A 15,047-nucleotide genomic window follows, 5' to 3' on the forward strand; every position below is an offset into this window, starting at 1 on the left:
TTTTTTTTTATAAGTAATGTTGCATATCAAAAGTGAGAAGGTGCGCAACCCTAGTACACAAGAAGTATATAAGAGAACGCTAAAAAAAGAAAAATTAAAACTAAAAAAAATTAAAAATCAAAAAAAGCTCAAAGAAGCCCTAGACCCGCAAATCAGTCCTGCCTTTACCCCGACTATAGCCACTGCCTCTAGCATCAAAATTAATGGAGCATTCCAAATTTTTAAGCTCAAAGACAGTGTAAGGCAGTCATAGGAAGATGTCAAGTGGGGCCCATGTCTCATTGCAATGTAAGGCAATCATTTCATCATCCATAGCCTTTCTCCATCCATCATGAGATAAAGCATCTTTTAAGACACATAGGAAGATGTGAAGTGGAGACTGGAGAGTGGTAATAAAACAGGAATACAGAACAGATAAAGCATGATAAGAAACATAGTTAGAAAAGGGATGATATGTGTCATAGGATCATGAATCTTTTTGTAAAGCAATAGGTAACTCAGGCCAGGCATGAACTGAACGGTCTATCTTTGACGTCGTGTATATACCTAGAGTTGAGGTCGAGGAACAGATGGAGAAGCGAAAACCGGAAGTGGAATAGGAATATCAGGAAATAGGACTAAGACTTAAAAAATGTGACATCAGCATACACAAAATACCATGGTAAGAGCAGACTATAACACTGATAGCCCTTCTGAGTACGAGAATAACCTAAAAAGATACATTTGTATGCACAAGGTTCAAGCTTATCTATGTGAGAACTCATATTATGAACATAGCAAACAGATCCAAATGCTCATGGATATAAAGGGAAAGGACTTCTATCTGGAAACAAGATTTGATGTGGTGATTTTCCATCAAGAAGAGAAGTAGGAGTCTGATTAATTAAATAAGAAGCGGTTAAAACCGCATCACTCCAGAAGGACCACAAAAGTCATGAGTCTACTAAAGTATTGGTTGTTACCTTATGGACAAATAATGTAGAATGTACTTACTTTGGCAGTGCTTAGTAACTTTTTCACTCTAATTATATTGGATATCTGCTATACAATTATAATAATACTACTCTAAAGCATTTGCAGTAAAAAAAAAAAGCATAATCTAATAAGACAACACCATTTCTATACATATACCATTTTACTATACTACTAATAGATAAAGAAGCTCAGGTAACACTTATGTTCTTTATGAGTTGCATATATGTTCTTTATCATTCATTATCATTCATGGGACACCCTCCACTGTCCAGTTAGCATTCATTAATCAGAAGCTCAAAAACCATTGTAGAAACTTTAAGGTCCCAATGGCATCAGCTCTTTGCATCTTTCATAATTATATTTTCTATGTATTAGTCCAATCGAGGCTGTATTGTGGTTTACTCTGATGCTTTAGAATGGAAGCATAAGGATCTTCAAGGACAACTACATATTATTAGAGTCTATTTTTCAGAGAACTATTTTTCCCTCCTGCGTTCAAACGTGCAAAAAAAAAAAACAAAAACAAAACTTCAAGGCATGTGTCCTCCCATGTCCCCAGGGAATTTGGGTCATATTCCTCAACAAATCCAATGCTCATCCATAAATCTTCCCCTGTCAGTTCACAGGGCTAAATTATGAAAGTGTCCTAAAAAAGGAGGGCCTCAACTTTATTTCTCCAGATCATTAAACTGAACTTTTGTCCATGCTTTTCAAGTAAAGAGAAATGCAATTTATTACCACTTTAGCTGATCCCTAATTCTGGGAAAATTCTTGATTTTCTCGGTGCATCACTGAAAAATTTCGAAGGCTCACTTTCTCTCAGAGAGAGAATTATAGCTAATCATATTTTGTTCGAATTATGCTCATCTTGTTATAATATGTCCTTCTGCTGTTGTCTGGTTTTTGGGGTTTTCTAGGTATTCCTTGCTCTTGCTTGTGAGCTTTCCACTTTCAATTCAAAGGAAATCTTTGTACCCTTACCTCCCTTTAACTAAGTTCCTTCATCTCAATAACAGCACAAAGATAGCAATTTGTGTAAAAGAAATTCACATTCCATTTTCGATTTCCACATTTTATATCCAGCTGCATACAGTTGGTCAACAACTGCTGCAAGTTCAAATTTCCAATGAGCCATTTACTGCCAAAAGTGCATCAATGTAGCCAATGGTGGAGGAATAACATCCATATTTATCATTTATGTAAAGTAAATAAATTTCATTAAAAACCAATTGGAGCACCCAAATACACAGAAAGTATACAAGAGAAACACCTAAACAAAAAAGAAAAGAAAATCATTTATGTAAACTCAAATTATAACATGTCAAAATCAAAGTTCTATAAAAACCTAAGACTAATTCAGAACAACAGAGAAGATTACCAATATATACTCTTAAAAGTTCTTAAAACAAACTTGAAAGACTAATTCAGTCTAAAAGAAGTGTCATCATATTCCCATGCTTATTCCAAAACTTTGATGCACATAACCTTATATTAGGACGTGAAAAATGCAATCAAGTCTCAATTTAGAGAAAACTATTATGGAGACAGAATTTTTTCTTTTTTTTAAAAAAAAAAAAAAGGTATATCGACTCTCAGAAACAGGTTTAAGTTCACACTGTTTGACAGCTTAATCGTCACTCAGATTTAATGAGTCAGAAAACAATCTTCCCATCTTCCAACAGACCAGCAACAAGAAAAGGGTACCGAATATCAAGGAGATTTCTTAAGCCATTGATCAAAGAAAACAAGTTTGAAAAATATCTTTTTCTATAAGAGGAAAAACTTCTTACTGTTTCAGGATCCCATATTCTAACAACATTCTTGTTAGTGGCGATTAACTTTGGTTGTTCAGAATTCAGAGTACGATGCCACTTGATGTCCAATATCGGGCTGTCATTCCTATAGAACAATGACAGGGTTTTCAAGAAATTAGTTTCAAGCAAAGAAATATCCAGCACATTGGAATACAAACACAATAACCATGCTAAGCAAGTAGACTCACAAGAGATTCTTAACTCGCATAGGATAAGATGAACGCAAATCATAGATCAGCACCTGCATACTCGATGTGTAGATTAAATTCAGAACTTCAAAATGGGGATGATATCACACCAATGAAGAGTCAATTTAATATCAAGTATAAAAACCACTTAGTAAACAACTATTTGAAAATTAATAGAAGCGCGAACTTGGTAGCAACAACAAAGAGAACTGTTTTCAACTTGTAAGATTGGACATTACCCTGAGATATTGCAAGAAGGGGCTTTCAGGAAACGACGGAGAAGAAAAACTGATGACACTGCCTCTCATCATAATCATCCTAGCCTTACCAAATTGGGCCAAGTCTCACAGTCCCCATTCCATTGTCCCATCCTAAATTAAGTCACATGTTCAAAATATTTCCTGGCCTGAATTAAATAATAATAACACCCAAGGAAATCCTCAGTAATGTCCCTATACAACCTTTGTTTAGTAGTTCTTTAGACTATCTTCTTCATCTATTTTTCATTGCTCCGTCTTCCAAAGGACAACACTTTTGTTTTACATTAGCAACATACGCAAGTCAGTTGACATGTCGCATTACTATACTTCTCAACCTCTCTAGTAAGAGGTTTACCTTAAGTCACTAATACCTAGTGGTCAAATTTTCATAGACTTGTGGTGCAACAAGGAAAATTAGAGTGTAAATATGATTTCCATACACAAAGACTGTGTTGCCCCCTCTAGTGACATAGAGGAACGTTTCCACCAAAAACATTCACTAGTGATTAGTCTATGACTCCTCTTGTAATTGCTGTCAACAATCCCCCTTCGGCGAGGGTCTTCTTCAACGGGGGTTTCTCAACCCGACTTCCTCTGCTGCAGATCGTTGCTGTTTGGTTGAGCCGGGTTTAAGTTGTTCCCAGATATTGCCGGCTGATCAGTCTCCTCCAGCAGATTGCGTAGTGATGGATAATAGGGAGGATGGCCCTGGCTTCATCGTCAGCTAGTTGTGAGGGATGATGGGAAGCATGGAGATTTTCCTTCCCCTCTAGGTATTTTTCCACCCGGCACTCCCTTGGATTGGGCTCTTTATTGTGTTGAGGATATTTGTTCGGTAGTGGGGCTTTTGTGTGAGGGGAATGAGGATAAGACTGGCTCTCCTGGCAGCCATTGAAGAAGACCACTGTCGAGAGGGTAAGGGTGCTTGCTCCAGAGGTAGAAGAGAGCTTCTAAACTTAGAATGCTCCATTAACTATGAAACTACAGGCGCATCCTTAAGGCATGGGAAAGGCAAGGCTCACGTTTTTTAATGTTGAGCGCTTCATGTGGGTTTTAGGTTTGAGGGTTTTTGGTGTTTTGTAGGTTTTTGATACTTCGCGGGTTTTTCTTTTGCTCACTCTAGTAAGCTGCTTTCCTTTGTATATTGTCGGTGTACCTAAGGGCGCCTTACACTTTTTATAAAAGTTTTCCATTACTTATCAAAAAAATAAAAAATAAAACTTAACCCAATGCCTCCAGTATTGGTTCAGATCTTATACAGTACACAATCTATGCAGTAAATGATGTTTGACAAAATGAATGATATAATCAATTTGGATGAGATCTTATATAGTTAAATGATATCGTACCTTTCCTGTGCTGCTTCCTACAGCCAATTGTAGACCCCCATCTCCATCAAACTCCAATGAAGTGACCTCCTAGAAATGCAGCAGGTATGGTAAGAGACTGTTTTCAGGAAAAAATTAAGCAAGCATGTACCTATCCATCCACAGGGAACCTATTAGGAAACCTTGTGGATCTCTCACTTCAAATGGAGAAAGAGCAATAATAGTCTCTTTTTTCTTTATTTCGACGCAATACAAAAGGGAATTGGGTAAGGGGAGAAACAGCACTATCAAAGCTGAATAGAAGAAGATAGTTTATAAGCGAGATTCACAAAGCTACCCCATCCAAGCAATTACTGACTAGAAGAGGACCCGTGGTACTTATAAACTCATCCATCTCCCGCTCCTTGGCCGATGTGGGACAAGCCCCATTTTTTTCTAAGCAATACCAAGGGAATTGGGTAAGGAGAGAAACGGTACTATTGGTGCTTAGAAAGTGGGTAAGAGCAATAATATTCTTACTACCCGATATTCCATCCTCCAAAAGCATAAGAGGAAAATTTTCCATAAATGTTATGATATGCTCCACAAGAAAAAAGGATAAAATAAGTAGAAAGGAAGCCCACAGCTGACCCCATGTAACCCCCCACAAGTGATCTGGAGTTCGATAAATAAATGATACAACTAAAAATAGCATCTCACCGTAAGGACCTGCTATCCACACCAAGGATGTAGTACCCATCCTCAAAATTTAATACAACAAACTGGAGTCCACAATATTTGACTCCTAATTAATGATTTTCATTATCACGTTCAAGACATGAGAAGTCTTCCCCATATTTTTTAAAAAGACTAACAATCTACTTTACTGAAACTAATCTCTGCATCTGAAAATTAGAGGCAGGAGATCTACCTGGTCAATATCACCAGTGGGTGCAACAGCATCAAGTCTACCCACTGAAGATCTCATTCTCATGTCAAAACATTCTACAGCTCCATCCTCACCGCCACATGCAACTAGGCCATGGAGCTTGCTGAAATTGTAAAATTCAACCACCACACACTTGAACAAGAGCAAATGGACAAATGTATGCTAACGAATAAAGAAGACAAAGTAGGATAAAAAGTAAAACAGGATCCATGAATAACCTTCGAGAAACCACATTTATTGCTGGTGATTGTGTAGTAAGGGAGGACAGGAATCGTCCCTGAAAAGATGTATAAAATAATTTGACAAACCCTGATAATAAAGCAGGTGTACGAATTCAACATGTAAAAGCAAGTTCAATTACAAGAGATATATATAACAGAAACAAGTATACCATACATGTAACCGTGGACTCTATGACCTAATGGAAGCTAATGGCTATGCAATGATTTTAAAGCATGTCACGGATTCCATGCCAGCATCATTGTTAGTAAAGATGGAATTATATTAACACCATGGTACATCATTTGCCACCCTATGGTTTCAAAAGTATCACTTCCTCCTCTTCAATATTTGTTCCATTCTACTTTCCCTTTTAAGTTAGGCGATTACAAACATGAAACACCATAAATTTGTGAATAGAGTGGGCGTGGAAAACTAAAGAATATAAATGGCATAACAGCTCACAAGAACTCTTCACAGGAATGCATCAGGGGTCAAACAAAGGGAGAGAGAGAGAGCAGAGCTCAAATATACTTCACATGAGAAGACACACAACTTTGCCACCAAACAATAGAACAAGAAATACAAGAGTTTGATTCATTTGACCCCTTTTTTTCCTATGCTTTGAAGCTGTTTTGGGGTTAAAGATTAATTTGCCAAAGTCACAGATTGTTCCAATTAGTGAGGTGGAAGATATAGATAGGTTGGCAAGTATTTTTGGATGTAGGGTGGCAGGGTTACCTATGAAGTACGTAGGTCCTCCATTGGGGGCGCCTTACAAGTGCACCACCATATGGAATGGTATTGTCGAGACAATGGAAAGGAGGTTGACGTTGATTAAAAACACTTTGTCTAACCCACCTACTTATTATTTGTCATTATTCCCTATTCCTTTGGGTGTGGCAATAGGTTAAGAGAAACTCCGAAGAGATTTCTTATGGGGCAGTCTCAATGAGGAGTTTAAGTTCCATCAAGTGAAGTGGTCACAAATATGCTCTCCCATGCAATTTGGTGGTTTGGGAATTCAGAATTTTAGTAAATTTAATCAAGCTCTATTGGGTAAATGGTTATGACACTTTGCTATGGAAAGAGAAGCATATTGGCGTTTGCTTGTAAATATGGGTGCATGAATGGAGGTTGGTATACTAAGGCAATTGGAGTGTGTAAACATATTAGGAGAGGATGGGGAGTTTTCTCGAGATCTCTTAGATTTGAAGAGATCATTCTCATATTAGATTCTGGAATAGTATTTGGTGTGGAGATCAGTCTTTGAAGGAAGTCTTCCCGGAATTATTTCGTATTGCAAGACATAAGGAGGCATGGTTTAAGGATAATATGCAGATTTCTGATGGTGTTATTCAATGGAATGAACTTTTGTTACGAGTGGCCCAAGATTTGAAGGTAGAGTGATGATGGCTTTTTTTGGGATGTTGTATGCTCTCCGACAACGGATAGAGGGGAGGATTGTATATGGTGGACTCATTGAAAGCAGAAGAAATTTGAGGTGTGGTCGTTTTTTCAAGTGCTTTCTACTTCAAGGACGTCTACATTGGGGGTTTCTTCCTTTCCGTAAAGGAGTATATGGAGAGTTAAAGTTCCACTGAGAGTGAGCTTCTTTGTGTGGATGGCAACTCTCGGTAAAATTCTGACTTTGGATAATCTGTGTAAGAGAATAATTAGTGGTGGAATGGTGTTACATGTGTAAGAAAAGCGGTGAATTTGTCAATCATCTCCTTCTTCATAGCGAAGTGGCACGAGCCTTATGGAGTGATACTTACTCACTTTGACACAAATAGGTCATGCCTAGAAGTGTGTTCAATTTGTTAACGTGTTGGCAAGGTCAAAGAGGTCATCGTTCAATTATGGATGTGTGGAGAATAGCCCCACTATGTTTAATGTGGACTATTTAGAAAGAGCATAATGCACGATGTTTTGAAGATCATGAGAAGATGCCTGACATGCTCAAAAACATGTTGGTCAAGACCCTACTCAATTGGGCCGGGACTTTTAATGTTTCCCAGTTTTCTACTTTGCCTCAATTTGTAGATTTTTTGTTCTTTTCGCCTCTCCCTCTATGCTTCTCAATGAAAAAAAATAAAAAATAAAAAATAAAAGGATTTATTCCACAGAGGAGCTTGAATAGTCGCAAGCAATACTTGGGCTGGCAGAATATAGCGAAGGTGGGCAGCAAGGATTCATCGTCATTCCGAAGGGCCAAGAAGAAGGGTGGAGCAACTCTGTTGTCGAGATGAGAAACGTAGTAACCCTTTTTGTGTAGTGTGATGGCAATGGAAGCAGGGTTATGTTTTCCCATGAGGTGTATGGTGGTCCTTAGTTAAATGGTGTGTGGCCCTATGCCGTTACCTGAGAAGAATGATCTAATGGTGGATCATGGACGAAGGTCGTACGTTGAAGCTTTGATTAGGAAGGGGCAGTCTCAGGAATTTGCTTCTTCATGCAAGGGTAAAGTGGGTAATTCAAAGGTTCAAACGTTGAAAGGTAATGAAGGTTATGCTAGGAGGGAGGTGTGGGCATTACACGGAAATCACGACGTTCAAAATGGATAATAGCTTGAAGATCCCTTTGTCCGTTTCAAGTGGAGTCTTTGAATTACGATCCTTGAAGAATCTGTTGGTTTCTCTTTAATAGGGAAGTGGATAAGTATTTGGAAAGATTAGAGGTGGGTCTGGCTTTAATTGGGCACGGGAATGTTGAAGGCCCTATGAAGGGATTGTCTAATGAGCCAAAGTCTAACTCGGTAGAAAAGCCTTGGATGTTTCAACCGAAGGCAATAGAAAAATAATTTGGGCACCTCAATTTTCTAGGTCGAATGAGTCAAATATTGTTCGGAGTAGGTCCTTTGGAGAGGTGGGCTTGAGTTATTATCAACTCGGAGGGCATAAGGAGATGAAGCCCACTCCTAAAGGGGGAGATCAAAATAATCCGTCCAAGGGTTTGGGTGTTCACACTTCAAGTGTGGAGGCCCAACCCTCTAAGATAAGTATGGAAGCCCAACAATCCTCTAAGCTAAGCGATAATGGGTCAAGCCTAAGCAAGGTTGTTGTGTACCGTCTCTGGGTTCAACTCAAGCTCGTAGTCAAGTGGATAATTAAGGAGGGCACAACAAGTTCTTGGGCAGTTCGAGCAAGAGTATGAAGCCGATGTTTCTCTACAACCTCATAGCCATCTCCTGCGACAGAGTGTCTTGATGGAGTTTTGGGGCGTTTATCAAGCCTCATTGATTGAGATGCGTAACGAGAGTCTCCTTCGACTTCCCACCCGACGATAGTAGTTGTTACCGAAACTCTTGGGTATTATGTAGACAAAGCTTGAGGAAACACAGACCAAAATTGAGGGTGTGAGTCAGCGGGAAGTCGGGTTCTCAGAACTAGGTATTTCTTGTTCTGATGTTGGAGTACGGAATGGTACTGCATGGTCTACGATGTGGATGAATGGGTCTCATGAAGTTGGTGTGCCCCCACAAAGTTCCATGGTAGAGAGGGCCATTCATCGCAGGTGATAGATAAGGAGGGTGTTTATAAGGTTCTAAAATGGGCCTTTGACTTTAGAGAAGGGGAAGGTTGCATTCTTTGGAATGTTTATTTGGAACCTCCCTTGCTCCTTTGGAATATGGTGTGGAGGAAGGTAGCAAAGAGGTTCAAGAATTCCATGTGGTATGGGCAACATCCTTAGAAGGAGTTGAGGGTCGAATAAGTTTGTTTTCCTCTAGTGTGGGTGATAAAACTTCTTCTATGGCAGTTCTGCCTTACCCGGGAGAGGAGTTGAAGGAAAATGAGCCTTTGGTTGTCAATACCCTTGCTGTAATTAAAGAACATGAGTTGCCTGAATAAGTGTCTTCAAATTGGGTGGTCTAGAGTGAAAAATTTATGTCATGTGGTGGGGTTGTCTTGTGAAAGGTTTGAGGGTCAGATGATGGCTGTGCTTACTGTGATTGAAGAATCAACACCATAATGGTTTGGCTAGCACTCCAAATTTATTTTCTAAGTTACCTAACAGAGGAAACCGGGAACTAAAGAGATTGGTTTATTCCATCAATTATGACCTAAAGGGAGGTCACTCTAGTAAAGTTAAAGGAAAGGGGAGGGGTCCGAATCGTTCCTAATGAAAACTAAAATTCTATCCTGGAATGCGACAGAGCTGAATAAGAGGGATAAAAAAAAAATTCTTTTTACTTATCAAAAAAAAAAGAGGGATAAAAGGTTGAGGATTATAGGTCTTTGTAGAGATTGGAAGGCGGATATTGTTTGTTTACAAGTGGGAACTTCATGTGATCCAATAATCGTGATTGGGAAGAACAGTTTCCAAATGTTTCTAAGATTACTCCCTAGACTCTTGTCGGATCACCTCCCTTTGGTGCTTGATTGTGGTGTTTTGGGTAGGAGTAGCCAGTATTTTAAGTTTGAGGTTATGTGGCTGAAGTCAGAGGGCTTTAAGATTGAATCTAGCCTAATGGTGAAGACTCTAGACTCAAGATCAAGTCTTGCCTTCATCATGGTGGAGAGAGGGGGGGGACGGGGGGGAGAAGAGCTCAAATATACTTCACATGAGAAGCCTACACCATCTTCGCCACTAAACAATAGAACAAGGAATACGGAAAGAGAGTGATTCATTTGACCCATTTTTTAATATAGATAGGTAGATACATAGATAGATAGATAGATAGATGGATATGGATGAATTTAGTAAATTTAAAACACATTCTAAACTTGTAAATTAGATATAAGATTGAAGCTAGCCTAATGTTGAAAACTCTAGAATCAGGATCAAGTCTTGCCTTCATCATGGCGGAGTAGGATTTCAGGTAGCTGCCTAGGAGAACGGCTACCCCAACATTTGAAAGTGATGATTTCACCACTAAATTTTTAAATGTGAAACATTTAGTAGTCAATAGCCCTTGGTGCAACATTATTATGTACATACATTGTTGTTGCAACTGATTATCTGTTGCAAATCAAAAGACGAGGAAGGTGATTTCTATCAAACATCTACAATGCAAAGAAGGTTCCAAAAGGGCAACAAATACTAAAACCAGTGATTCAAAACTAATATCATGACATATAGTTAAGCCCATCACCTGTTGTAAATTAATTCTGTAAAGATCTGGAGAAGAAGCAGCACAAAACAAGTCACAAGACCAGCAATCATAAGCAATATCCCTTCCCATCCTGTTCCACATAAATACAGATGCAAAAGCTCATCAAATCATGAGGTCCAATTAAAAAGTTGTTGCACACGGTCAAGGTCAAAGAAAGTGACCTGTAAACAAATCCAAGTGCAACTTTCAGCACATATATTCAAGGTAAGAAAGTTCAATTAGGGAAGTCTTGATGAAGTACTAAGAAGCATCAATATTAAATGGCATACAGATATGATATCATAGCACTACCTCAATACACCAATTTTAATTGGATGCTATACATAATGAGGACACAATAATAAATAAATAAATATACAAAAAAAAGTAAAAATTATCATATCATATCAAAAGCTTCGAGTGGTCAGACTTGTTTTCCATGGTCTTAATTTTGTGGTTTCTGGTTTATGGGTCAACTTGGAGATGAGTGAGTTCTTTCAGTAGGCGAGGTGATGAGAGTTTTGCAACTGGCAGACATTTTCAGCTGCAAGGGGGTTTTTTGGCTCCGTATATCTAGGCTGCCACTACATTCCTCTTTCAAGGCCCAATGTGTGTGGGATGTGATCGATGAGAAGATGAAGAGGAGCTTAGCAAGCTAGAAATGATTTTACTTCAAAAGATGGAAGAATTACTTTGATAAATTGTATATGGTCCAGCCTTCCTAACCATTTGCTTTATGTTCATGATACCTATATTAATGGTCAAGAGGTTGAAAAAGTTGATAGTGGGCCTGATCACAGAGTAAGTTGTTACTAGAGGTTGAGTCATTAAACTAGGATTTTTAAGGGTTGATGAGGCATGAACAGATCAATTCATGAGGGTGGCTGTGGTTTTAATATTGATAGTAAACGCGAAAGACAAAGGAAGAAAGAAAGAATACAAGTAATTACGGAATTTAAGTTTTTATTATTTAAAGAGGCTAGACCTAGAAAGCTCTTACTATATATATATAGACAAAAGTACTTGTTCAACATTCATAATCTACGGTGGAATCCATGAGTGAACCCCGCCTCACAAATTTTCAAAATGCCAAATTTTTTTTTAAGTAATGAAACCTTTATTAGAAATACGAAAAGCCTTGTGTTAGTATACACAAAAGTTCCCTTCAAAAATACAAATGAATATTCAAAGCACCAAAAAATCAACAAAGAAAGAATATACCTATTGTCAAAAGCACTGAAGACATCAACCATCTTTTTTTTTTTTTTTTGATAAGTAATAAATTTATATTAAAAGCGAAGAGGGGCGCAACCCATATACACGGGAAGTATAAAAGAGAGCGCCTAAGAGGGAGAGAAATGAAAGAGGAAATCAGAGAAGCTAATAACTAAAGAAGCTAGCCAAGCGGCTGTCCACGAGTAAAGAGTAAAGAAGAAAAGATGAGTCAGTTCCTCTATAGTCCTAGTAGAATTCTCAAAACATCTAGCATTTCTTTCAATCCATATACACCACATAAGACAGAGGAATCATCTTCCACACTACCGCACTTCTAGCACGACCTCCCGACCACCAACAATAGAACAAGTCCCTTACTCTACAAGGCATAACCCATAACCCAAGTCCCGACCTACCGCACTTCTAGCACGACCTCCCGACCACCAACATCAACCATCTTCCAAACAATACTCAATGAACTCCAAATAAAAGACAAAGGACCTTAATGCTATCACCAATGAACAATGAAGCGCAAGATGATGGACATCATTGAACTCTTACAATCTTCAAAATTTAGCGCATTGCATTCCCTCCAAATACACAACAATAAGCACAACAATAAGCACATGGAAACCATCCTCTAGACTTCTATATTAAGGTGGCTTCCAAACTAACATCTACAACTAGCCAACAACTCCACCATGCTTTGGGGCATGGACACACTCTATCGCAAAAGGACGGAAAACCGAAACCCACAATGTCTCTAGCCACCTCGCAATAGAGCAAAAGGTGATCAATGGATTTTCCGCTCTTCTTACACCTACAAAACCAATCCATCACAATAGCATGCTTCTTTCTCAGGTTGTCCAAAGTCAATATCTTTCCTAGTGTAACCGTCCCAACAAAGAACGTCACTCTTGTAGGAGTTATTTCTCCAAATGCTCTTCCAAGGACAGAGAGAGCCAACAGGGGACGAAGCACATGCCTCCCACTAGAAACCTCTAAACACCTCACAATAAGAACAAACATCAAGCTTGCCACTAAAGTTTAGCTTTTGCTTCAAATGACCAGGCCATTCGCCAACAGGAATATAAGAATAAGATGAAAAAGCAACTCAACATACTCGAATTGCTAATCATGGAAGTTACTGTAAAATCTAAGATTTCAACAACATACTCTAATTGCTAATCATGTGGTAATATGTTATTGAAACTGCTGAAGTGTTGCGCCAAGGGGTAATTCTAAGAATTAGGGCCAAACTGAATTCTGACATGGTTCCACGAAGGGGTGTAGCATTATTGATGCCATACATGCTAGTATTAGATGCTCGATTTTTGTATCTTCGGGGATAAAAGGTTAGAGCACTAGCACCAGCTTCCCTTAGATTTTCTTTAAATATAGAGAACCAAACTGCTTTTTGCTTCCCTATTCAAAAACGCTCCACAATAGTTTCCCTTATCATTTCCCTATACCATTTAAATATTCTTTAAATTAAATGCTAGGTCAAAGAGAGAGGAAAGAGAAACCATTTAAATATTGTTTCAAATAAATGCTAGAGGAAAGAGAGAGAAAAGAGAGAGCCTTTTTATATTAAAATAATGTTAAGGGAACCAAATCTAGAGTAGCACTTTTGCTTCCCTTGGTATTCCCTTGGTTTAGGGAACACCAAGAGAGTCTGTTTCAGGTGATTTTTTAAGAGTTTTCCCGACATTTAGGGAAGGAAATAGAATTTAGGAAAGTTGTTGCTAGTGCTCTTATATTGAGTAGGAATTGACTTCACTATTGTCCACTTTCAACTTACACAAAATAAACTAAACAGAATTTTCATTGTCAAAAACTAATGTCTGATTCTTTTTTTTTTTTTTTTTCAGGTAATCAAGCAAATATCATTAAAAAGCATGAGGCGCCCTAAATATACAGGAAGTACATACAAGGAACACCAAAAAAATAAACACAGAAAAATCCAAAAAAGACGAAACACCAAGACGCCCACAAAAGAAACCCTAAACCCGCAAAGAACTAATGTCTGATTCTACATGGGATCTGTTAGAATATTAATTAGATGATTGCATCAATCACTACCTATCAACTTAAGAGTATAGGATAAGTAGTGATTTAACAAAACTTATGGTACTGTTTGTGAAAGAATGATGTGGGATTCCACCCAAGATATTCTTGAAAATTGTAGCTGTGAATCTTCCAAAATGCTCAGATAAGAGAACATAAAAGGATCTTTATCCTCTACCATCAAAAAAAAGTCATGAAACAACTCCTCCAACACAAGGTCCCCATACCACATCACGCCAAAAACAAACTCTTCTACCATCCCTCCCCAACCAAATCTATCGGTTCTCCATAGACTACAACCATGTGGCCTTCTTACCAAGTCTGTAGTTCATAGAACCTAAGCTTTCGTGATAGTTTCGGCCAATAACCAGCCTGCAAAAGGTCTCCTTCCTCATCATAACACCATAACCATTTACACCTCAGTGCCTAATTAGTGGAACTTGGTTTTTCTCACCCCCATCTCCCCATTTAATGATAGAAGAGCACACATTATTCCAAACCAAGAGATGAAACTTAAATTCTTCATCAACCCACCCAATAGAACATTTCATTGCAACTTCTGCAAGGCATATGACATTAGTAGGAACATTGAAGCACGCCAATAAGTAATTTGGCGAACTTGATCAACTGCTCAATACATATTCAATACCCAACTTAAATATAAATGTCTAATATATGTTTAAAAAAAAAAACAATACAAAGAATACAATGTCTATGCATGAAAAGAAATGTTAGTAAGGTAGAAAAAGGAAACCTTGGAATCCGCAAACTATAATGTTTTCCATATTTGGCATGTAGATAAACAGTGCGATCAGCACATAAAAATGCAAGCTTTGAATAGTCATCAGCCAGAACCTATGAGCCACAAAACATTTATTCAATCATATTTTCAAAAATGTAAAAATTGTGAAAGAGAACACAGAACATTAAGCATAGGCTGAAATGCATTATGATTTAG

General features: G+C 38.1%; 1 protein-coding gene across 3 annotated transcripts in view; it reads right to left on the reverse strand.

Annotated features, from left to right (window-relative positions):
* The window catches only part of EDA7 (embryo sac development arrest 7), a 29,071-nt gene that overhangs the window by 10,201 nt on the left and 3,823 nt on the right, over positions 1–15,047 (reverse strand). For all 3 annotated transcript variants that reach the window (XM_059603369.2, XM_059603367.2, XM_059603368.2), the window contains exons 5-11: positions 14,844–14,944; positions 10,808–10,898; positions 5,712–5,770; positions 5,476–5,596; positions 4,587–4,655; positions 2,978–3,030; positions 2,766–2,874 (exon numbers count right to left, since the gene is read on the reverse strand). In XM_059603369.2, the coding sequence (XP_059459352.2) occupies positions 2,766–2,874; positions 2,978–3,030; positions 4,587–4,655; positions 5,476–5,596; positions 5,712–5,770; positions 10,808–10,898; positions 14,844–14,944 (603 nt within the window). The remainder of the gene's footprint in view (positions 1–2,765; positions 2,875–2,977; positions 3,031–4,586; positions 4,656–5,475; positions 5,597–5,711; positions 5,771–10,807; positions 10,899–14,843; positions 14,945–15,047) is intronic.

Source organism: Corylus avellana, chromosome 6 (assembly GCF_965113065.1).
Source record: "Corylus avellana chromosome 6, dhCorAvel1.hap1.2, whole genome shotgun sequence".
NCBI lineage: Eukaryota > Viridiplantae > Streptophyta > Magnoliopsida > Fagales > Betulaceae > Corylus > Corylus avellana.